Below are 25,770 nucleotides of genomic sequence, written 5' to 3'. Positions count from 1 at the left end.
TCATTAGCCCCTATCAATAGCCACTGCCACTGCCAAGCCAGTATGTTAAATAAGTGACATTTAAGCTCTTTATGGCAATTCTAACATATCAGATGTTCCAAAAGTAGTGAGTGACATTCCAAAAGTAGATGGCTGGCTCTTCAGATTCTTAGCTAGTTTTCCATTATCTGTAATTACTCCAGTCATGATCTGTTAATTTGCACATGCATCTACACAACAGAACTTTAATCAAGAAATATCTTTCTTATTTAGATTCTCTGCCACTTGCATGGTCATTAATATATACATTCAAATGAAACACAATTTTCTTTAAAACTTATAGAATTTTTTATTTAGATAATATTAAGTACATTTCAATTATGGATAGAGATTTACAATATTTTAAAAACTACTAGCTTTAAAATGAATTGTCCCAGTTTCCCAAAACAGTGATAGAAAATATAGCATGATTTCTTAAATGAGTATCTAAATTATGGAAAAAGGTGTGATAACTAAGGCATAACTAAACAGCCTTAAACTGCAAACTATGCACAGAAAATTATTTTAGTGAATGACAATGATGGCAAAACACTGTGATATGGCCATAGCAATACCAGTCTTCCCTTCTGTGATCACATTTACAGATAATCATCCAAAAAAAAAAAGTCTAATTTAGATAAATATAGTGTATTGTTCATATCAACATTTCAGGACTTCCTCTTCAGAATTAAAGCATTTAAAGAACATAATTTAGTTGGGTATTGCCTCTTTACAAAAAAGGTATCAATTGTATCAATACATTTGAAGGATACATTTTTGCACTAATTTGCATTAACAAGCCAGATAACTATGTGAATACATTATTAGTATGCAATAAATATGAATTTGTATAGATAAAATGTTTCTTAGCATGACAGAGACAGAGATCACGGTAATTGTAATGCAGTTATCAGAGATGCAAATTGATATTGCACAGATTCCCAGTCTCATGTAATAATAGCTGCATTTTGGTTAATTCACTAATCATGAGTGTACATAAAATCAGATATATCCATTATCCCCAATATAAGCTCATGCAGTAGGTCCATGCAGAACTATGGCAATTCAAACAATAATGATGGACCCTATAAGGACCCTATTATATATCTATTTACCCTGTTCCCATGCCTATATCCAGCCATGAACTTTTAAGTGAAGATCATCTTCTGTTTATGTTTTCTGAACATAGTGGTCAGGGAAAAGATTGCCCTCTAGTGCACTTGTATGAAGAACGCAAGAATGACTAATGCAGAATCGAAATGGTATACCCAGCAATCTCTCCAGAATTCCTCTTAAAAAAACTGATATGCTAAGTATCATTTTGTTTGAATAAGGTAAATTGCATCATTCCTATTATTTCTTTTAAAGTCTTTTTAAAAAATCTTTAATATTCATGGTAGTCATGAATATGCATTTACAATTCAGTATGAATTTATATTAAAAGGGCATGCATATCAAAAACACCTCAATTAGGGCATACATAGCATAAATTAATCTTTTGCTACTGTGGTACTGTATGATTCCATAATCCTGCTCTGCTTCATCATCAAAGACATACATCATTTACTAGAATCCCATCGTTTGTTGCTCCTTAAAGCCATTTTTAATCCCTCACCCCCCCCCCCCCCCCAATTTTCTGCATTATAAATGATACACAGGCTCCAAATATTCATCCAGCAAAAACATCTGCAAGGCACTGTACATGCATGCAGTTATCTGAGACTGGCAAAGGACAGAGACCCAAAAACCACCGTAAATGATCTGTGTTAGACAGGCACAAAAAAGAAAGAATCTCCATCTGCCTCTCCCTCCATCTTTTGCCCTGAGGTTGGCACTTGTTAGTCAGTTCTCCCCGATGTCTTTGCTGCCACTGTCTTTACTTCTGGATGTAGATGATGACAATGCACAGAGTTCCCACGAGACCCAGGGCCTGGATGCCGAGGAACCAAAGGAGCACCCAGAAGAGCAAGACCACCACAGGCTCCACAATCTTCTCCCCAAAGTAGAGCTGCCCAAAGCCTATGCTTCGCAAACACTTGTTCAGCTCTCCAAACAGGGTGCCCAACCTCTCGCAGTCATCCACTAGTACTGCCTCTTGGGTAGGAGAGTCAGGCTCAGTGCTGGGTGTTCCTGGGGGTCGAGCCCTTGCCCTGAGGTCATTCTGAGGAGGAAGAAGTGTACTCAGTTAAATGATTAAATGAGTCCTATATCATGATTTGTTCCAATTTAGAAGGCATGCCTCCATACAAGGACAGCTGCTGCTCTGTAAGCAGAAAATCAAAATGGGTGACTGTACAGACTCTGAAAAGAATATCATTTTGTAAATGACATTGTCTGGTCTATGCAAATATATGTGTGGTCTTGATCTTCTGTCTTTGTGGGAACCAAAAATCCCCAAATCAATGGTGAAATTCCTAAACATGCAGGTTGTCGACAGAGTGTTGTTCTTTGGTAGCCTCAGATGAAGCTAAGATTGTTTACGATCAAGACCAACTTTAGAGTTAATCTTATGTTAGGACAAAGTAAGTGTTAGGGTTTGGCTTTAGTGATGGAGGATGAACAATAGGTACTTATACACATATACTCCACAACGTGTATATGTGTATGATCAATGTTTTGTACTGTTATATGAAGGATACTATCTGTCTATTTGATCTTATGTACATGTCTCACCATGAAGCAACTGAAGAACTGCACAGTGATAGAATGAGGTTTTTTTTTTAATCCATTTAACGGTTATCAAATTAGACTTGATTTAGGCTAAGAAGCCTACAAGTACATATCGAATTATAACAAGGCAAATTTTAACATGATAACAAGGCAAATTTGAATAGGCTTATTTCCATACAGACACAGTGATAGTTAGGCTGTATGACAAACTCTTAAAGTTCTGTCTAGAAGCACCAATCATAACAAAAGATATTCAGTACGCCAAATGTGTTTATTTTAAGCGTGATGTTTGTCTATGAGTCTTTGATTTCCCAGATAACCCAGCCATTAGGCTAAGGGCCAGCCCACACATTTCTCAATGATCAGAATACAGTACAACGAACTCGCTTACCTGTTCAGGCGCCCGCGCTGCATACTCATAGGGATACCTGCTTCGACTCCCTACCTCGCGCTGTATCATCGCTGCGTCATTAACTGCCGGCAGTTCACTAGACATGTTTCGCTAAACGCCAAAACCAGTTGAAGCGTCAGCCAAGATTGAATATGTGAACCGTGTTTGAAATGCTTCCGGTATAATCTGTCAAACACGGGACTCGGTGACGTCAAAATCGCGAGTGAATAAAAGCTTCATTCGCCATACCAAAACCCACATAAATATCAGAACTATATAATGCATTATTATTGCTATTATCGATTACTATTTTAGGTGTATTTTTATTCTATATTATATTTCTACAATGTCTGTTTAGCTATGTGCTGCAAATGTTGCCCTACAAATTCATAACCGCTTTAATTCTTACAATCAGCCTAAGCAGAAGAGGATAAGGCCAAACAATAGTATCTTATAGGTATTTATTTTTAATTAAATTGGTGTGAGCTGAATATTTACATTAGTGCTGATGATCCGTCAGCCTGAGGTTGTGTTGGACTCTCATCCAGTCCTACATGTATTTTCAGATGCTTTCTCCAATGAGATTGAATGTTCCACATGAGGCCTGTGCACAAGTCATGTAAAATGGCGACTGCGGAGCCGGTGAGTCAATGCATTACCCTAATATTTTTATTTTCCGTGTACTGTTCAACAATCAGAAGTCGATCTTCCAACAGGAATAAATGTATAGATGGGTTTAGCTCATAATGACAACGTAACGTAACCTACACTCACACTTTATTAAACTTAATCGAGTTGTTTGAATGGGATAGCTTAAAGTCTCACAACGTTAACTTCGAGCTATCTAACAAGTTAGGCTGAGACTAGTTGTCTTGTTTTGAGACTCACCGTAACTTGGCTAACTAGCTAGCTAATTTAAGTAAGATTAGATATTTCAGATGTGTGCAATAACCTTGGCCACTTATGCAGACATTTTTAACATTTAAGTTTTTTGTTGTTGTTGTCGTATGCTACCCCTCATGGCGTTGTCAATAGTTAGCAAGAGAGTAAAATCATAGCTAGTTAGCAAGCTAGCCCTTCCTGTTCATTATTGCTAGGCAGAATTTGCCATCACATTGTAGCTCAGAATCTGAGTTAATTTAGCTTGCGTTATCATGAAAACAGTATATTGACAGTGGTAAAAGCGGGCTGACAGCTGCGGTTAACATATGCTCGAGTAACTTCGCTTGCCACATCTGCACCTATACAGTGCGCCCTCAGTAAGGTTTTCCATTAGTATAGTTGGCTACCGTAGTACAGCCGATGGCGAGCAAGTTACCGATTTAAAAAACAATGTTAAAATAATGCTTTTCACGGTCTTGGCGTGAAATGAAACACCACCACGAGGCCCTGTTGGACATTCCTCTTGCTTGGTTTTTGTTCCAGCTGTTGTGTTTTATAGGTAGCAGAGATAAAGACATGTTTCAAGGCATGATTAATTTCAACACAAATGACCAAACAGATCGAGGCCCCTTCAAATGTTAGAAATGGATGTATATTGTAATAATGAGTGTTTTTGTATCAGCCATTTATTGCTGATATTCCTGTCCTCCAGGAAATAATTTCAAATCCATCTAAGAGTGAAGAAGAGAACTCAGAGGAAAGCCAAGAGATTGTCAGCCCTGAGTGCTACATCAAACATCCGCTACAAAACAGGTAGATCACCAGTCCTGTATAGTATCTTCTGTTCATATTAGCACTTTGAATTTAACACATTATTTATATTTTTTTGTTGCTTGTTTTTGTTTTTTGGCAGGCATGTAATGTATTAGGTGTAAATAATTTTTAAAATCTTTCGGATCCCATTTGTCATTGCAAAGGATGTATTTCTGCTCTGCAAATCTTCAACAGATGGTCTTTATGGTTCTTCAAAAATGACAAGAGCAAAACATGGCAAGCAAACCTGCGGCTGATTTCCAAGGTTGACACGGTAGAGGATTTTTGGGCGTAAGTCTATCTGTATGCTTTATGCAATACCAGAGGATAATTTACAGGACAGCGACATCTTACTTTCAGATTGACAGATCGTTTGCCTTTCTAGGCTTTACAATCACATTCAGCTGTCCAGTAATTTGATGTCGGGCTGTGACTACTCACTGTTCAAGGTGAGTTCTGGTTTAAAGCTTTAAATATCTCTCCATAGAACAGAAGTGAGGCCAATGAAATATGTCTTTGTGGTGATACACTATAAGTTCAGCCTCTAGCTTTAAACCACATAGCTGGGGCAGTGATGTCAGTGTGGTCCACGTGTGTTTGTGGTAGGATGGGATCGAGCCCATGTGGGAGGACGAGAGGAATAAGAAAGGAGGCCGCTGGCTCATCACCCTCAACAAGCAGCAGAGGAAACTTGACCTGGACCGTTTTTGGCTGGAAACGGTGGGTGTCCCAGTGGGTCTGCTCCTTCATTTTGCTCACACACTCACAGCCGCTTGCAGCTTCAAGCCTGCTGTAATTTTTCTCTGTGTGGTCGCAGCTCCTATGCCTCATAGGAGAGGCTTTCGATGACTACAGCGATGATGTGTGCGGTGCTGTAGTCAATGTACGAACAAAAGGGGATAAAATTGCAGTCTGGACAACTGACTATGAGAACAGAGAAGCCATAACACACATAGGGTAAGGTGGATACACACGAACACATTTTGGGGGAGGAAACACTTAAGTTGTAAGTACTGTATAAAAAACAGGCATATCTTTGTGTGTGTGTGTGTGTGTGTGTGTGTGTGTGTGTGTGTGAGAATTTGTGGATGCGTGCATCTGTTTGTGTATACCTGGTTGCTTCCACAGGAGGGTGTATAAGGAGAGATTAGGCATCCCTATGAAGATGACAATTGGCTATCAGTCTCATGCCGACACAGCCACTAAAAGTGGCTCTACTACAAAGAACAAGTTTGTGGCCTGAGGTTCTGAGCCTGGTTTTTCTCACACACTTTCTTTCACTCTCCTCACTCTCCCTTCCTTTCTGTCTCACTATCTGATGCTTTTTGATTCTCTTTTTTTGGGGGGTGGGGGTGGGGGGGTGTTGAGCAGATCCTACCCTAAACCAAAGCTACATATTAACAGATTTGGGCTCAAAATACCATCAACCCCCAACTACTAATAGTTCAGAGCCCTGGTAGGAATCCCTATCTTCCACATTTCAGGTAGCACAGGCCTATAGGCTATACAAGTCCCAAAGTATGTCAATGGGAACTATGTCAGCATGTAACACACTACAAACGTTCAAGCAAATTAAATCCACCCGAGCAAAAACCATTCAGGTGTGATGATCTGAATCAGACGTCCCAACATAACAATGCAGGTTCACAAAATATGACTTAAATCAGCTCAGATATCCATCGTTATACAGGACTTGTTTGTAAGATATTCTTTTTAAAACAAATCTGTGTTGAATTATTTAAAGGCAAAGGAAAGAAAATGCCTGTGTGCTCTTATCTGGCAGCCTTGCTGCCTTAGTGCCTATTGAGCATAAACATGTTAATTTATTCAGATTTATCTTAACATTTCATTTTGGTTGGTCAAGGCCACTGAGTGCATGTAATCAAGCAAATCTTCATAAGACTGCCTTATTTCTTTCAGCATTAACATTATTAAATTTGGGGTTTTGCAATTCAGTAAAGTGTTTTTTATATTTTGAATTATTTGATGCAAATGAGTTTTACATTCCTTGTTATAATGGTAGAATGCAGGACTTTAGTGATGCTGTAATGAACAGTTTTGTTCTTGTTTGAATGAAGTTGAGTTTAACTTCATTCAGCCTAGACACATCTTATCACTAGGTCCTTAAATAGGTTTATGTGGATTGAAATTATTTCTCTTAAAAATGGCAAAAATATGTTCATAAATGTTTAATCCTGTTGTGTTGCATGAACACAAATTAGTTATATGACATGTATTAAAAAAGACATTGGAGTGTTTCATATGTGCTTATTCATTTGTGGTTAAGCTGCTTGTTGCTGTGAGATGAATGATTAGTTATGGGTTCAACAGCAGAATAGAGGAGTCTCCCAAATTATCTTTCAAAACCACAGTGTTAACTGTGGCACTGAATTCCCTTAAACATTGAATTTGATTTTCATGTCAACGGATGAGCTTTAAAAACAAAATTATTAGACAGTTACTTAAAAATAGATGCAAACTGGGTGGTTTCCATTTTAAAAAAAAGCTGGTTTGGAGTTTGAGGCTGACATTTGTGTTCTCAATAATCAGTATGTAACATTGATTGAGTCTGATTGATCACTAACAGTGGATCTAAAATGCTGTTTAATTTTGCTCCTGCAAATATAGTTTTAGGGGGAACATGCAGGTCTAAGCTAGCAGCACAAGAAGCAATCCAGATCTAGACTGCTTACTAGTTCAGACTCACTCAGGCGATGTGTCTACTGCAACAGTTCATTGCTCATGACTGTACATTTGTTAGAATGTCTGGAGGAAAAAAAAAAAATCTAACGTTGTACTCTCCTATTTATAACTTGGCCTCACTGCTATACTGAAGACTGAATATGGAAGTCTTGGAGCCACTGGAATATTTACTGAGCTAATTGTTTGTTTCACAGATTGTTTAAGAGAGAAAAAAGGGGGGAAGGGTGGGGGACAAAAGAACATGATGTCACATAAGATTTTTAAATTAGCCCAGTAAATGTATATCAAGAATGAATTCATAGTAATTAATCTTCACTCAGCCAATTTAAATACTGATATAGAGTTGAACAGTGTCTTGGGCATGCTGCCAATGCCTATGAACACACTGCTACTCTCCAAGTTTGATAAAGCCCCTATAAGATGGATCTGTCACTACAACAGTACTGCATCTTGTTGGTAGCTGTGTCTAAATATGACACTAGCTGCAGAGACTTTAGGTTGTGTTGAATAACAGGTGTGCACAGGTTACAAGTAATTGCATCCTAGAAAATATGTCTAGTTATGCACATGTATGTCTCATCTCAGCACAAGACATAATACTTATGACTTTACACCTCATTCCACCTGCCATGTCTCCTGTAGTGGAGTTCGGTTTGGGTCAGCTCAGTTTAATAACTCAGGACACATCAGCACAGATTCACTTTGATTTGATTTAGCTTGCCATAAATCAGTTGTGTTGTAAATTGCCTGTTGGACCATTTGGGTCTATGCAGTACAATGCTACTGAAAGAAGTGCATCAGTGCAGGAGGAAAGCAAGAGACTGTATTAATTATAACTGTTAGATAGTAAACATATGCACTAATTTCACAGTGGAACAAATGTCACTGTAAATATGTTCTCTGCCAAAAAATGTCAGAGTGAACATTCTCTTAAACTTTGAGTAATCAAAAATGGAATTTGCATTCTTGTATCAATTGTTATAGTTAATTTCTGTATTAGGATTGTTCTGATCTTGGCCTTAATCAAACAGCTGCCCTTATAATAAATGAAAAAATCAGAAGAGACCGAATCAGAAATGAAAAACGTGGAGTCAGAATAGGTTACTTTCACACCTAAATGTCAATACCTTCCAAAAAATAACCTTGAGAGTATAACAGCACAAATACATTTCAAACTTAAAACACTTATTTTAAACAAGGACAAAAACACAAAAGAAAGTTGTTACATATGCATCTTACCGTAAGCGCAACTACCCTATTGGCATGCAGAGTTTGGAGAGCTTTGTCCTGTTTAGGCACTGTAGGAGCCAGCCTGTGGCTGCCGGCTCTGCTGTTGAAGCTCCCAGTCTAGGTGCAGCACAAACGAAGCGTTGTGCCATATGGGCCCCTTAACCTCAAACTACTGGAGGTGTAATGTCCTCCTTCCCTACCCAAGGCAGAGTGCCTGGGGAAGCATGTTCTCAGTTGCCCTGCTCTGAATACATAAACCAATCTACAGGGTCGACTTTAAAAAGGTTAAGACTTACAGTAAAAGTGCTTAGGCTAGCACTTTAATGATAGATGCATAGAAACAAAACGCACAGGACAGTGGCCACTATATAAGCGGCTGAGACCGTGGCTATAGTGTTTGTAACGAGAGACTGCCTAAACTGTTGATGACCTGAAAGAAACACAGTTTATTGCTCACTTAATTAATAAAATGTATCTGGCAGAGATGTACATTGTTGCTGTTTCATTTGATATTTTTTTAAGTGTGAAAATATGCCATCTCTCTCTTTCTCATGCACACGTTTTACATAAATGTCACAGGCAAGACTCAGTTCATGAGAGGGGCATCCACCTCTTATCAAAAGCGCATTAAAAATATGGGAGACAGCACCAGCGAGGTAGACAAGTAGTGGGTGTAAGACAGACTCTTTAGAAAAAGAAAAACCTGCTACTAAAACCTATCCTGTGTAAATGCCACAGTACAAATGTCCAAAAGGAAATAGTAGGTACTGTGTAACATTAAATCACTCTGGGGTTTTCATCATTTTGCTTGTTTGCTTCGTTTAGCATAGATTCATAATATATCCAAAATTGTATTATGAAACGGCATATAAAGCTTTTTGTAAGGCCACTAGATGGAGCCCTGTTCTAATTTCCAATCTCGTCAGGCTCAGAGGCATTGTCATAGGGGAAGCCCCAGAGGACATTATATCAAGTATATCATAGTATATAAAGTATATTAAAAGAAATACATGTCACAATTTAATTTCAGTCATTTCAGAGTCGATAGACCTTCATGCACCTAAACGATAAGACGAGAAGTTTACAGTTTTAATATGATATTGTATTTGCCACCAATTGTGGATCTTTATATTTTATTCTAGGCTAGCTATATTCAAAATAAAAGGATGTTAAGGCCAACTTATCCCCTCACAAGGTACCTGTTAAAGCAGGAGTGTCGAACTCCGGTCCTAGAGATGATCTGCCATGCAGTTTAATCCTAACATACCTATCTTTAACACAACCTGTTTTCCAGGGTGCCGGCCTTAATACATCACTGAGTCTATAGTCTTCATGCAGGGAGGTGAAAGGTAGTTATCTCCTGTAGGTCACTTATTTCCAAACATTGTATGCTAAAGAGCTTTTAAAGTAACACTTAGCCGCCACGCACACGCACTAGCATAATTTAGTGTAATTAGGACTAATGGCGCGCGCACACCAGTGAGAGGCCCAGTATTTTTCTTCCAGCCCTTAAATATGAATCTTTCTTAGTTCCTGTAAATAAGTCGCTGTGTTTTGTAATGGATGATTTCTGATGGTGATGAAATCATTGAACTAAACTGTATTCGCGCGCTGACGCATTTGTCCTGGACCTCAGGCGCTCTCTGCCGCGCGCTTGCGTTTCCGTGGACGGAATTGTTCATAGCGGGAATCCCTCGAGGGTTCGTTCTGATGCGGCCTGATGGTTTCCCATGGCAACTGACTAGCGAGTGATGGTCCACATACGGACTGCGAGAGAATCGAAGGAGCGTCTGCAATTAAACTCACGCCGACGACACGAGACGGCGAATTTCATAAGGTACTCGCAAGTCTGCCATTTAGCCTGCAAAAGCACTACGCGATATCAGGCCCTCGACCCGCTCCCCATCAAATAGGCTAGCCTGTATCGGTATTTCAGCATTTCATTAACATCATTTGCTGCTTCAGAATAAATCCTTTGATCTTATTTATGGAGAAAAAAAAATGTTGGCGGTACTAAAGCCTGCATTTTGCCAGACTCCTTCTAGCCATTACTCTGGAACAATAAATGCCTGGAGGTTTAAAAGCTCATTCTTCACCTCGATCTCAAGTGCCATTTTACCATTTAATGTAATCTCTCGGTCTACATCTCTCTAGTCTCGCATTCAGACCATCCCCAGGGGTGATGACCTGTCATCGGAGATCTGAGGGGAATTCATCCACCCATTTGCATGCACTGAGGTAGTGTTCTTCACTGTCCACACACAACCGCACATTTTACAGCAAATTAAATTGTAGTGCAATGAAATTGTCTCACAAAATAGTGGACAAATGGAACCAGACATCTGAACATACAACCTAAAAACAGCACTGTCTGGGTGAAAACCTGGAGAGGTGGCAACCCTAACTCTCATCCAGTTTGGGTCATCTTATAGATCATCTGTGAAGATGAATAAGTTAATGCCACCCTTGTCCAAGTCCATGGGTGTGGAGCTTTGAGCTATAACCACCTACATACACTGGCTTTAATTTCTGTAAGATAAGATCAACCCTAAAATGTTAAAAGAGAGACCTGGCCTATGCTGATGTTCAGATGCTACATGATATCCATTGATGTCATTAAGACTCCAGTTTGTCACTGCACCTGCTGCAGGCTGTCAGCTGTCATCAGCAAAAGTCATGCTGGAGTTAGACAGGCAGGCACTAAAGGAGTTTAATGCAGCAGCTTTGTGCTTGTGACAGTTTTAATGCATGTTTTGTTACAGCATTGGGACCATGTTGGGTCAGTTGTGGATATGACGTATTAGTCCTTGTAATTGGAGAGAAGGAGGCCACTTTAGGCTATTTGGCTGCAGCTATTTAAATCTTAAGACTCTCCCCCAGGGTTCAGCCAAAGAGAGGAAGGGGAACAACATGTGAATTAGAGAGAGAGATAGAGAGAGAGAGAGAGATAGAGAGAGAGAGATAGATAGAGAGAGAGAGAGAGAGAGAGATAGAGAGAGAGAGATAGAGAGAGAGAGAGATAGAGAGAGAGAGCATGTGTTCATATTTGCATTTACTTTGTGTCTGCTTAAGAGTGAGCTTGGGTGTTTATATGGGCCTTATCTGTGCGTGTGCTCTGTGTGAATCTGAGAATATTCACCACAGTATATTTGGGTCTGTGAATATATGTTAGTAGCGCTTTCCTTTAGTCCCTCCTCTCTGTCATTCACCCTGCTTTCCCTTCATGGATGAATATCTCCATGACGACCCCACTCTCTACATCTCTCTCGCTCTCTCTCTCTCTCACCTCTCTCCTCTCTTTCGCGCTCTCTCTCTCACTGACTGTCTGTCTCTCTAGTGTGCGTCATACACATGAAAAGTGCCTTATTTCCCTGTGGAATGCAATCTCCCCCCTCCAAATGTACATATGCAACACACTTACCTGCGAAATCCTGCTCCGCTTTGCTCATCACCTCTCTGTATTCGGCAAGACGTCACACACGCACACACATAGAAGCGCGTCACACTTAGTAAGCGCGCGGTTTAGAGCGGGAGGCAACGGACAGACAGAAGAGGGAGGGGATAAAGTCTTATTGTTCTCAAGCAGCGTGCATTGGAGGTGTGGCATTTTCCGGGCGTTGTCGTGGAGACGGAGAACTGGCCAGGAGCCGTTGTCTCTGTTTCTCTAGACTGATCACTGAGACGCTGATCACGGGGAGGCTAATCCTTATGGCAAGAGCCACAGCCACAGGTAACCAGCACACCCTCGCTGCTTCATATGGACACCTCTGTGTACTCGCTCAACAGACAGACATAGTGTACCACGGTCTGTTAGAGTAAATTCGCATATGTGGTATTAAGTGATTTGGTGCCGATGAAAAAAGTGTCTGTGTGCCTTTGTGTGTGTAAGACAAAAACAGTGTGCGCACTACAGAGGGTAATCTGTGTGACAGGTGCAGGAACATCAGAGGTGTGTGAGTGAGTGTGTGTTGTGAGTCATAAAGGGGGATGTGGTGATGTATTCTACCCATGGCTTCAGAGAGATGCAGTAGGTTCCCACAGCGCGTGGCGTGAATCCACACTCCTCTCCCGCTGTGTTGGGAAAAATAGGAAGGAGGAGCACAAAGTGTAAATGTGTGTGTGTGTGTGTTTTATCTGTTTATTTGCATTTGTGAGCATGTGATATGGATATCGTAGCATTGAGAAAATGGATATTTTATTAGAAAAGTACGAAAACTAGTGGCGCATGCGCACATGCATGTGTGCGGGTGTGTTTCTGCGCGCGTGTGAGTATCAGGAGGCTGACCTGATAGTTGCTTCACCTGCCGCCTGCGACAGTTAGGTGTCAGTGTTGATATGCTTGTGCTCGCCAGATCTCTCTCTGAGCGATAGAGGAGGCAGAAGCCGACTCCTCTGATGCTCAACCAGCCCCTCACTCTTGCTGATAGACCAGAGGTGGCAAGACAGTGATGGATGCCGTTCCCAAGTAAAGAGCAAAAAGTCTGCATTTCAGGAGTAGAGGGGGACAGCGTGGCTCTGTCACAGTGAGAAGTGGGTGACACTCTCCCTGCTGGAGTCCTCTGACTACAGACAGAAGAGTCTGGAAGTGAATGAGTAAATGCATTAGAAAATGAATTAGTGTGTAAGCATATTATTCACTGGGGTGCAGTTTCTGATAATGAAGGTGTGTGGGCAGGCCATGCTTATTTGTTTTAAACATTTATAGGGTGAGTTATGAGCTCAGCAGATCCCCCAGATGTTGAAGAGCACAATCAGATTGAGAGAGAGCGAGGGTGAAGGGAGAGTGTAGAGGGAGCAGCGCAGAGGGTGGGGAGATAGGCCAGAGATGGAAGCAGGAGTTTACATTTTAGATGTTGTTACAGTGAGGACAACTGCACATAATAATAATAATAAGAAGAAGAATGCATTTGATTTGCATGCACCTTTGTAGAAACTCAAGGATACATTATAGGCAAAGGAAAATAAAATTACATCTTTCATACTCACCAAAAATAAATACCGGTTAACTATGACTACTAAACCACACTGCTTCAAAATGTAAATGTATAGTGTAATATTTAATAAATAATATTAATAGATAGTAAAACATGAATAATTACTATTAATAAATAGTAAAACATAGTTTAATTATGCACAAAACATTCATATGGGTTGTATATACTAGGGTGAGCACACTTTTTGGCCTTATTTATGATCTACAAAAAGTTCACCTCATCCCCTTTAAAAGCTTTAAGAGTAGAGGTATACGCATGCGTGCGTGAGACGTATACATGAAGCAGGCACGTATGGACACAGGAGATTTCTTCCTCCTGTTCTGCGACTTTTAGGGTTCTTGGTACTGTGTTTGATTTCCTGGGTCTCAGTGTAAAAGCTGGTATGGTTGGAATGGTAAAATAGGGCTTATGAATTAATTAGCCACCAATAGATTCTAAACGTGCCTGCTCACTAGCCGGGCAAACATACATGTCTCGACGTATTGGGCACTCATTTGTTACACAATAAATTTATTGTTGAATTTAAAACGAAACTGATAGACCATTAAAGTGACCACGCCAAGCATTTCTGGAGTGGAATTTATATAGAATTTGGTTAGAGATTATACACGTTATTAGTCATTCTAGTCCAAATCCTAGTAGACCTATACAGCAAATCGTCAGATGGATGATTTGTTAAAATGCTTACAGAACATACTGTACATCAGTCTTTACAACTGTGATCTCTCTCAAGTAGACCAAAGGTAGTGCAGTATTCATTATGAATTGCTATGCATGAGTATGCACCATTAGGCATAAATGCATATGGTTTCCAACGGAGGTGTTACATAAAATGCAGGGTTTATGAAAATTCAGACTTCCATTGTCTTATTTACTAGTGAGAGCATTAGTATACGTGTTGGGAAAATGGGACGTAAGTGAGTAAGTGAGAGCTCCACATGTGTAAGTCAACTGTATGTGTACATGGATGTGTGAAAGTGTGAGACAGCCTGTGAGAGAGAAAGTCATTGTTCCATGTTTGAGGAAAAAAAGGTTGAGTGTTTTCAAGAAGACTTCAAAATCTCTTGAAGCTCATCTTATGAACTGTCTACAGAAAAAGAGAACTGAGAATGCTTCGACTGGAGAGTTAAGCTTATTGGCCTATCATTCAAAGGTGGTCTGCAATAAGACCTGGGCTGCTTACGTTTAATTTGACTATAATGAATAATCAATAGCACCTTGTGTGTTGTAGCAGCTTTGATGATCCTCATAATTAGGGTCATGAACAATGGAAAAGGCTTAAGCTTTACTAAGTACACATCCAACTGTGCAAAAATGCAAAGTGTGTGCGGGTGGGTCAGTAGGTGTGTGGATTAAGAGCCAGATGCGTAAAATATAAACACAAAAGAATAAGAGATTTTCATGTTCCTACAATACTTTAGTATAGCACCTTTCTAGCTTATTCTAGACATTGCTTTCTAAGTCATCTGCTATAATATTAATATGGAAAGCAGTAATAATAGGTATTTTATTTTGAATAGTTGCTAAAAAAAAAAAGGAAGTGCACAAATCACATTGTTTATTTAAAATTATTTGTTGAAATGCAATTAAATTATTGACAGTACTGTTAGCACTTGGTGCTGAATTCATTTAAAGAAACAAAGAAACTTGGTATTCACTTTCAGTCTGTGTAATTGTATGCTAGTCCTCATATCAATAAAATGGTGGCACCAGGCACTGTGTAATGACCCTGGAGGGATTGTTAAGCAGCAGACTGTGCTCTAGTAGCCAGGCTAATAAGTCTGACAGTTGAACTGCACTGTCATTTGATATGAGAAATGTAAATCTAAGCCCTTCTGCAAATTTCACACATAGCCACAGGAGTAGGATTGTACCTGTCAGAAAAACATTGGAACCGTGTGTTCGGTATGCGTGATGAAGGGTAGGTACAAGGGTTCAGTTCAGAAGGCTTCTGTCTTACCTCAGTGGGCTCCCAGAGTTAATTGGTAGAATGCTGAAATGGAGTTAGTAAGATTTTGTTCTGTGAATTGATAAAATTTTGAATACTTATTGTATATTTGTATTTTTAGAAAGTTTTTTTTATTTCAAGAACAGACTAGGCTCTTTCTTTACTGAGGGTACATCAGTCAGGTGTTGCGAATATGGTGTTATTCAGCTTCTAAAAGCTTCTAAAGAGGAAGATGAAAGCAAAGGTCAAGATCTTAGGCTCAGAAGCCTAGAACAAGAAGAGATCTTGGATGTAATCAAACTCATCAATAATCAATGACAGTTGTCAAAATATTACCTAAAATAAATGGTCTGTTTTTTTTCAAAGGACTGGTTGAGTCTTTGAAGCAGAATTTTCAATACCAAATTGGAAATTGTTTTTCAAAAAATTATTTTTTGCCTGGAATTTTAACTGACAATTTCAAATCTAAATATTTAAAAATATAAATTCCCATAACTTCAAATGAACATTACAGTAAACAAATTCACCTTTTATTTTTTTGTGCCTTAAGTATCATTTCCTTCCCAAAAGTACACTGCACTCACCCAGTTCTGTTGCCCAACTGCCCCATCCAGTTACCTGTATGTCCTCCAGGGTGCGGTGTGAAGTGCCAGGCATCTTGACAAAATTCATTTACATCACTATTATTCATTTTCTAATGGTTAGTTTCCAGACTCTTTATTACTTTGTTATATTTTCTCTCTACTGCTTTCTTATCCATACCTGTCCCAGCTCCCCTGTGGCCATGGAAAAATTGAAGCTGCAGTCTCTCTGTGAGCAGTGGGCCCTGTAGGATTGCTCCAGCATGCAGGGCACATCCTTGCCACTTCCAAGCATGAGAGGGGCTGAGTGTAATCATTAGTGTATTTGTTACTGTGACCGCTGTTTCTTTGCACTACACCGCACAAGCATATGAGGCCAGGTACTTGTTATTCCTGCCGGCTTGGTAGTTTGTTTTGGGAACAAGCCTCTCTCCGAAGAGATGAAGCCTGATAACTGTCCCACTCGCAATCTGCATTGTCTGCATGAATTAGCATATATCAGCCTAGAAACTGAATATGTATATGTGGAGATGTGGGGGGTCTGTCTGTCAGACCCGTGTGTGAGTGTGTCTGAGTGCTGGCTGTCCAGGATCCATTCACTGGAGCTGCTGTGAAACTACTTTGAAGCAGTGGAGGCGAAGGACTCTAAATATGTGCCTGAAAAAAGTCTCAGCGCATTTAATAGCTTTTTTTACATTTATCTTAGAGAAGGTCTAAAGTTGGAATTTGATTGAAAAACGTACAGACTATTAGTTATGCTACATTTTTGAAGTACTGGAGTACAAACTGCATTCCATTACTAGACCCTGTAAAGGTTTTTTTTTTTTTTTTTTCTCATTTCATACTGACCTTGTAATGATTTTAGGTCTGCAGACTTAATGTTAGCTATCACTAATGTATGAGGTCATTAAATAAAATGAAAAGTTAATGGCTAAGGATTTTGAGTTAATCTTAGCAACTCAATTTTCCCTTTTTTATTGTCTTTCTTGTTTTTTTAACTCCATTTTCCCAATACTTTTCTATCCATTCTAACAAATTCATTGAGAGAGCAGGTTGGTTGTAACCAGCTTGAGTAAGATGATTTCTTCTGATACAATCAAGGCAAAAAAAGGAGTGCCCCTTTATCAATGAGTGTGTTGTAACTAGAAGGAGCTATATTCTTCCTTAAAAAATGAATCTGAATTGGTAAGATAAAATTCAAACTTTATTTGCTCAGGCAGTACAATCTGAATAATACATTGAACACTTAAAGTTCTTAAACATAGTAAGTGTAATTGTATTTTCCTGTGTGACAAAATATCTTCATTTAAGAAAAGTTTTGCAGCATTTTTTCCTCCTCTTCAGTCCAACAATGAGGCATCGTGGGACTTTGATATATCAGTATGTTACATTCAATTGTTTGGTTAATGTGATTGTTCTCTGCTGAGAACTGAAGTACCCTTAGTCTGTATTTGATTTATGTGTGCCTTAGTGTGCATACACAGCGGTGCTGAGATTTCAAGGGGAGCTTGTCCTGCACCAAACCCATGTTACTACTACAATAGTAGTGTGCTGTGCGGTGACCAGTCCCAACCGCACCTAACAGCGTGGCCTCATTTGACGTCTTCTGTCTTCTTAAGTTAATGACACCAAAATGGCGAGTAGGAGGAAAGGGAGCACTCCATCAGGAGGCCTGCATTATTACACTGTGTGTGTATAGAGAGCAACCATGAGCAGTAAGAGGAAGACAGCAGCAGCTAATATATACATGGGATGTGCTGAAGTTACTGTATAATATTCTAAAAATAGAATAGACAGATAGACTATTCTGTGATGGATTTGAATGTATGCAATTAGACCACACATAATGTGTGTGTGTGTGTGTGTGTGTGTGTGTGTGTGTATATATATATATATATAATAGATAGATAGATGTGAGTATGTGGTATGGTGATGGTTATTGCTTCACCTACAGGGTTAATTAGCACTGCAGAGGTCATGTCTGGAGTGGTCACTGGCTCATCAAACTCCCCTTTCACAGTTTCTCTCTCTGTCCATTTCTTTTGCTCTCTCTCGCTTTCTCTATCTCTCTCTTGTGCTTTCTTCATATGATTACTGTTTTACTGGAAAAATTGTCTGTAGATGCAACACAAAAATAAACCAGAAAACACAATATGAATAGAAATGCCCCTTTCATGCAAGCATGTGCACACACACACACACTCACACACTCAAAAATGATGTGCAATAAAAGAGAAGAGCAAACTATTGGCAAAACATACGTGACTGCAACCACATCAGTGTGATTACCTCAGGCAGGCAGGCAGAGAAATTAAGCAGTGAATCATGCCTGATTTCTGTCATTATTTTTTCCATATCTCCATCTCATTTTAGAAATGCTTTTGAGAAATATGTCTGGCTCCTACTTCTCTTTCACAGCTTCATACCTTTAGATATTAAACAATTCTCTGCAAACCTCTGCTGTCCATCATTCCATGGTGTCTCTGATAATAAACAACTCACTCATTAAAGCATTGATGATCTTTAGGGCTAAATTACAAAATATTGAGTGTAAGCTATATCTACAGCAATATAAACCAATAATATTTAGCTCCTGGATGTTAATTGATAAAATTGCCTACTGTATTTCATCTGCTAGAACAGGTAGAGCATGGTGCTAGTAAACCCAAGGTCATGGGTTTGATTCCCAGGGGGCACATGTACTCTCATAGTGGTAAATATGTGGTAAATATTAGATAAAGCTGTTTGACAAATGATGCATATTTTAATAAATATGCCAAAGATATCTATAAAAGCAAATCAGAGGTGGTTTTACTTCCATTACTAATTCACAAAGGGAAACATGAACAAAACATATCTGATATAATCAAAACATAATCCATGTCATATGAAAAGCAGGCAGACATTATCATATTCCACCTCACAGGCTGCCAGAGTTAAGACTAGAGGGAAGAAAATTTAATGCAGGCTTGCCCACACCAAAAAGGACATTTCCTCTCACTCACTCTCGCTCTCTGACACACACACAAACGTTCTTTAGAGTCATTACGTTCATTAGAGTCATTACTGTAGTCATTACTTAAACCACAAACAAACAAACAAAATGCCACACACATGCATTATTACCAAAGCTTGCAATAATATCAAAATATCAGAGAACACACAGACATGTGCACGCAGGTGTAAGGCACTCACAGGGATGTCACCTAAGCTCTGGGGACATGAAACATGAAGAGATAGCAGCTTGAGTGACAGCCAGGTTGCCATGGGTGAGCAGCACGAGTGTTTCTACCTGGTGTAATGTGAGGGACGTAAGAGGAAGTGAATGTGTAATAACACAGATCAATAGCAAAAGATCATTGGTGCACAACAAGACTTGATCAGGCTCCCATAGAGACCTCAAAACGTCCTGTGAGAAAGAATTACACAGAGGCTGTGGGAACTATACGTGAATGCATATGCTTGAAATGATCACCAAATGTAGTTCTGGATGTACAGATGAATTTAACACAATGTGTGAAAACCGTGTAGGCTCAAGGTCATGACTGCATGCACCAAATTTTATGTAGCAAGTACATACTAAACATATACATGTAGGTTTCACTCTCACACTTCGCCAGCATGTTTGTACTTTGTTTTCCTTTCCCTTGCTAACAGTCACAGCAAGACACACAAGCAAATGCACACACTCACACGTATACACACACGCACACACACACACACGCACACACACGTGTCCTGTGGGAGATTGGCTCTCAGTGACTGTGGTGCTTTCACTCAATGAAAAATGGATGAGGCTAAAATTAGATAAACTAAAATTAGGCAAAGTAAGAGAGACCACAGGCTTCAAAATTGAGCTCTTAGGAAGCTAGACTGACAGACAGAGGTGACAAAGATTCTTTTTTTTACGTACACACATCTGCAATAAGATGAGTAAACTCTCCTAGATATCATGTCGAAACGGTAGACAAAGAAAAACAGTTGCAGCACAGAGAAGTGCTTTAGATGTCACTGGTGATTAATATTTCTCTGTAAATTGCATTCATGAAGAATGTGGAAATATATGTGAACATTTTTTGTCTATGCGTGCGTGAGAGAGAGAGAGAGTAAAATAGCACAACTTGTCCCCATCTTCTCGTTTTGTTTATTGTATCGTCGGCGAGAAAGAAGCACTAAGAAACACCACCTCTGCTCGAAGAAACGCTCTTTATTGAAATACTGCAGTCTTAACAAAGACTATCATCAAACAAACCTTAAGTAAGTAACTGTGGACCGGAGGACGACTACAAGACAGGCACATTTCTAACACGCTAATTAAGCTAAAAATGGGCGCGATTAAGACACACACAAATCAACCACTTTAACAACCACACGAATCGTTTAATTAAATAACGTCCGCGGAGAGGCACTGGTAGTCGTCCTGGGGGTCTTCGCCGTGCGCCTTTTCCTGGCCCACCCAAAGATGCAGTGGCAGTCGCCACAAGTTGATCTCCGCTCGCTTGCCGTGTATGATTAATTGATTAACTCGACGTCTAAATCCCTCTCTGATCCTGTCAGCGTTAGGACGAATTACATCACCACGCTTGTGCTCCAGCTGAGGCTACTGTCATTACACGGCTTCCACTGGAAATAAATGAATGAATTACTGATTAAAAGTTAATAAACCCATCCGGTGAGCGAGTTCCTCTCATTACCGTAGCGCAGCCTTAGCTTCGGGTACCCCCTCCCACCACCATTCGCGCAGACATCCTCCTCCGTCTTCATTCTGATATTGTCGCCGCTGACAGGCGGACTTCAGGCACGCAGTTAGCAAAGGAGCCGGAGCCGTGAATGAAACTGTCAGGCCCCGGCGATGCTTTTCCGACAGTCAAGGCCGTTTGCGGTCTCGCTAGCCCGCGGAGGCTGATACGGTGACAAATGGCGTGGTACCCGGCGATATTGATTTGAAAGGAAAGCCTACTACTGCGCTTGCTAATCGCTCTTGAGTAATCGAATAGAGCGACATAGCTGAGTGCTCTCCGTCTGCGTCAAAGCGTCTCCGCTGTTTGAATGTGAACGAGTCTGCGATGTGTGCCTAAAGCTTTTCACTAACTCAGTGAATTCCCATGTGTCCGCATGTCCCCTTTTCATATATTAAACGTGACAAATTTCTGTATATTTTGCCTAAATGTGCAAAGCGCAGCCCTTTATTAAACCATTTGTCATCTATTAAGAAACCTACAATGAATTGCCTACAATAGGCTAAAATCTATTGAAGCGATTGGAGGAGTGATGAATTATTCTAATATTGCTAAACTGATACCATAGGCTGTAATATTTTCAGTGTGGTTTGTGCCTAGTAATTTGTATTTAGGTCTACATATTCCCCATAGATTTTTACAGCCTTACACAATGGGGCCCGATGGCACTCACTCAGAGATAAGTGCCTCATTCTTTAATCACTGTTACGATCACTGAGGTCTGTCATTCCTCTTTATGGCCATTCAGGAGCAATAGACAGGGAGAGAGAGCACAATGCTGAGCAAGTTCTCCAAGCGCATGCAGCACATGTCAGCATAGGTCTTTTTTTACATATTAAAAAACAAATCGCCATCCGAACAGCACTGAAAAGAGGTTTCTTAGAAACAGCCAGCCATACAGCAGACATACCCCCCCATCCCATCATAATTAACGACAGCCATAAGAACACTCCAAATACGTGGGTGTTATTAGTGCTGTGTCTAAAAGGGGGGGGGTGGGTGATTGAGGAGAGCTCTGAGCTCTGAATTGCCCCGCAGGTGACAGTAGAGTGGTAGTGAGAGGCGGCTGGTGAATAGCACCCTCCTGAAATGGTGAGCCCATGCGAGGCGCGGTAAGCGTCAGAGATGTGAGGTGAGACGTTTTATGCTCCTCTTCTGGGAGTCACAGAGTGCGCTGTGAGGCTCCTCGTATGGGGGGAAGTCATTCATTTTTAATGCCATTAATGAACGACCATGTAGTTTCAGCCTCGGTGGATGCAACCACACAATCTAAAAAGTCCACCGGAAATTCTTTGCCTTTTTTTTCTCCTTCCATTTCTGCCAGATGATGAATTGGTCAGCATAAGTACATGCCGCACGGTGTGACAGTCAGTAAGGCTGGATGGGTGCGGCCAGAGGTATTATGCCGTGTGCCGTGGCACCGAGGGGTGAGTCCCGCGGTACCTGTGGAATGCCTGCACTTCACTTTTACTCTTATAGATTCGGATGGGCAAGGCAGGGCTAGTGCCAAGGGAACATGGGGTTTCCATGGTAATAGCATGATTGGAGAAGTATGCCTGATAGCAGGGCTTATGCGCATGTGAGTACAGGTGCGTGGGTGTGTGTGCGTGATTGTGTGTGAGTGTGTGTGTGTGTGGTTATGCCTCTGTGTACTTGTTGTGTGTGTGTGCATGTGTCACGATCAATGCAATGCATGGTTCATCTCTGTCAAGAGCAGGAGATGTCTTGCAAGGGGAGGGAGTAGAATGTAGTGTGAAGACAACAGATGACTGTATTTGTGTGTGTGTGTGTGTGTGTGTGTGTGTGTGTGTGTGTAAGACAATAGAAACATTTGAGAGTGTAGGTGTTTGTGTGAGTGAGCGGGTTCATGTGAGCTCTCTTCCCTTTCAGTACATTCGTGTCTGTTCAGTAGGGCAGCTGTCATTGGAGCATCTGATCACATCTCTTGTTGTCTCTCTGCCTTCCCTTTCCTGCCCTGCAGGTGGTCATGCTGTTCTCTTTGTTCTCCTGTGCTGTGGGGTTCTCCCTCCTGCCATTCCTCCTGCTCCCACACCCTGCCAAGACCTGCCCCGCCCGCTGTGAGTGCTCTGTGCCCACGCGCTCCGTCTTGTGCCACCGTAAACGACTGACACAGGTGCCTGAGGGAATCCCCATAGAGACACGGGTGCTGGACCTGAGCAAGAACCGCCTGCGCACCATTACGCCGCAGAACTTCTCTGCCCTGCTGCTGCTCGAGGAGCTGGACCTCAGCAACAACCTGCTCTCATCGGTGGAGCCGGGCAGCTTCCGGGCGCAGCCACGGCTGCGCACACTGCGTCTCCGCAGTAACCAGCTCACCCTGCTGCCGCGCGGTGCGCTGGCCGGCCTGGGCGAGCTCACACTGCTGGACATCAGCCAGAACCGACTGGTCATCCTTTTGGACTACGGCTTTGAGGAACAGCGGCGGCTGCGTGTGCTGGAGCTCGGCGACAATGAACTGGTGTTCATCGCACCACGCGCCTTCAGTGGCCTGCCAGTGCTGCGCTCGCTCACATTGCAGCGCTGCAACCTGAGTGCTGTGCCCGGGCATGCCCTCACCCACCTGCATGGCCTCACCAGCCTGCGCCTGCGTGAGCTGGACATCGCCGACCTACTGCCTGGTGCTTTCAAAGGCCTGAACCGACTGCGCCACCTGGAGGTGGACCGCTGGCCAGCGCTGGAGGCTGTGCCTGCCCCAGCCCTGCAGGGCCTCAACCTTAGCACTCTGTTCGTCACTCACACCAACCTGTCGGTGGCACCGGCGCTCAGCCACCTGTCCTACCTGACGCACCTGAACCTGTCATACAGCCGCCTGAGGGTGCTGTCAGCTGGCTGGCTGCGTGGCATGGAGCGGCTGGAGGTGCTGCGCGTGCGACAGGCACAGCTGGTGCGTGTAGAGGCACAGGCCCTCCAGGGGGCATCTTCGCTGCGCCTGCTCGACCTCTCGTCCAACCGGCTGGTCACGCTGGAGCGCACCGCCCTGCCTGCCTCAGTGCCTCTGCAGAACCTCTTGATTGGCCAGAACCCGCTAGTGTGTGACTGCCGCCTGCGCTGGCTGTTGCAGAAGACACCACCACTGCTGTACGGGGATGTGCTACCTCAGTGCAGCACCCCTGCCGCCCTTGCTGGGAAACCCTTCAGCGATGTGGTGGAGCCGTTGCTGTCCCGCCATGTGGTGTGTACCAAGCCCAGGGTCATCTCCATGTCGACGTACCCAGCGCAGGCAGAGGAGGGCCAGAGGGCATGGCTGTACTGTACAGCAGATGGTGCGCCATCTCCCTCTGTTTCCTGGCTGACACCGCATAGGCGCCACATCACCACCAAGAGCACGGGCCGCATGGTCGTCCACAGCAACGGCTCGCTGGAGTTCCGAATGGCGGAGCCCCAGGACAGCGGCGTTTACGTGTGTGTTGCATCCAACCCAGCTGGCAACGCCACCCTGTCGGTGACGCTGGCAGTCAAGAGCCTGGACGTGAGGGATGGAGTGCTCTATGCCAACCGCAGCTTTCTCTTCGACCCTGACTACAACAGCTCCATGCTCAACGGCACCGAGCGTTACACCATCCGGATGGTGCTAGACTTCACCACCATCTTGGTCTCCACAGCAATGGGCTGCCTCAGCTTCCTGGGAGTGGTCCTCTTCTGCTTCCTGCTGCTGTTTGCCTGGAGTCGGGGAAAAGGCAAGCACAGGGGCAGTGTTGACATCCAGTATGTCCCCCGCAAGAGGAAAGGGGCCCACAGTGATCTCACGGAGACCAGTGGACCCCGACGAGTCAACATGAAGATGATCTGAGAGCTGAGCAGTTCGAAGAGGCAGAAAGGTTAACATGACAATGATCTGCTGACAGTCAAACCACATGAGAGAAGAAAGAGACAGAGTGAGACAAAAATAGAAATGAACAGAGAACAGTGAAGAAAAAGAGAACGAAAAAAAAACAGTGACATTGTGGTCAGCAGAGACTGTGGAGCTAAACAGCAGCCGCTTCAGTTGGAGATGTGCGTTTTAGCGTGAATGTGTGTATGAATGTGTGTATAAAAATATTGTGTACAAGTTCTTGGGCATGTGTGTGACAGCCTGTATTACAAGGATGTGTTCAATCGTGAGACTTTATACATGCTATTCAAACAGATACCACTTGTCCAAAAAGAGTAATTGCGCATTTTTTCCAGTGCTTTGGACAGCATTACCTGGAGAGTGCACACATGCGAAGAGGTTGAGTTGTTGTATAAAGCTTGTATTTGTGAGGGGGGAACATCTATTTATATACACATTTAAGTTCTATTATAATTAACCTTCAAATCACTGCAAAAATTCAAGTCGTCTTCCCCAACAAGCAAAGTATCTACTGGAAAAAAAAGAAGCCTCAGCAGTGCTGTGTTGTGAAGTGTTTGGTTTTGCTCCGAATCGCTGCACTCTCCTGGGAGATCCTTTAGTTAAAAGAGCCTTTGGGGGAAGCAGAGAGTCGTCTGCCATTTCGTCGTGAAGATGTTCCAATGTGAGGACCTATTTGACATGGTGGGTTCTAGGGGCTGTGTTTGTGACTCAGTGGAAATCTGTGAAACTGTTTTTTTTTTTGTTTTTTTTTGTTTTTTTTTGATGTTCTGTCAAATGCTGCTCAAATGTTTTTACATACTAAATATCTGGATATATTTTCCAAAGAAAATAAATATGAATCATACTGCCTGATTGTGGTTACGAGTCCTGAATCCGGTTCTTGGTTCTGCTCTGATAGGTAAGCGGTCTGTATTGCCTCTGTCTACCTGGTATTGCACCATATCCTAG

General features: G+C 41.9%; 3 protein-coding genes across 3 annotated transcripts; 2 read left to right on the top strand and 1 right to left on the bottom strand.

Moving 5' to 3' along the window:
* Positions 1-303: 303 nt before the first annotated feature.
* Positions 304-3,264, bottom strand: fam241a (family with sequence similarity 241 member A). Its single transcript, XM_027029438.2, has 2 exons — positions 3,080-3,264; positions 304-2,179 (listed from the first exon to the last, which is right to left on the bottom strand). The coding sequence occupies exons 1-2, from the start codon at positions 3,182-3,184 to the stop codon at positions 1,895-1,897; spliced, it is 390 nt and encodes a 129-aa protein (XP_026885239.1). The 5' UTR covers positions 3,185-3,264; the 3' UTR covers positions 304-1,894.
* Positions 3,265-3,362: 98 nt separating this feature from the next.
* Positions 3,363-7,035, top strand: eif4eb (eukaryotic translation initiation factor 4eb). The gene is made up of 8 exons (XM_027029437.3): positions 3,363-3,536; positions 3,646-3,721; positions 4,674-4,774; positions 4,970-5,065; positions 5,160-5,223; positions 5,381-5,494; positions 5,592-5,731; positions 5,903-7,035. The coding sequence occupies exons 2-8, from the start codon at positions 3,668-3,670 to the stop codon at positions 6,015-6,017; spliced, it is 684 nt and encodes a 227-aa protein (XP_026885238.1). The 5' UTR covers positions 3,363-3,536; positions 3,646-3,667; the 3' UTR covers positions 6,018-7,035.
* Positions 7,036-12,146: 5,111 nt separating this feature from the next.
* lingo2b (leucine rich repeat and Ig domain containing 2b) lies at positions 12,147-25,679 on the top strand. Its single transcript, XM_027029434.3, has 2 exons — positions 12,147-12,437; positions 22,951-25,679. Exon 2 carries the CDS (start codon positions 22,957-22,959, stop codon positions 24,778-24,780), a length of 1,824 nt encoding a protein of 607 aa, XP_026885235.2. The 5' UTR covers positions 12,147-12,437; positions 22,951-22,956; the 3' UTR covers positions 24,781-25,679.
* Positions 25,680-25,770: the final 91 nt, after the last annotated feature.

The sequence above is a fragment of the Electrophorus electricus genome, chromosome 12, assembly GCF_041902795.1.
Source record: "Electrophorus electricus isolate QZ-2024a chromosome 12, ASM4190279v1, whole genome shotgun sequence".
Classification (NCBI taxonomy): Eukaryota; Metazoa; Chordata; class Actinopteri; order Gymnotiformes; family Gymnotidae; genus Electrophorus; species Electrophorus electricus.
Note: the sequence above shows the minus strand (reverse complement) of the source record. Positions and strands in the feature narration are given on the sequence as shown.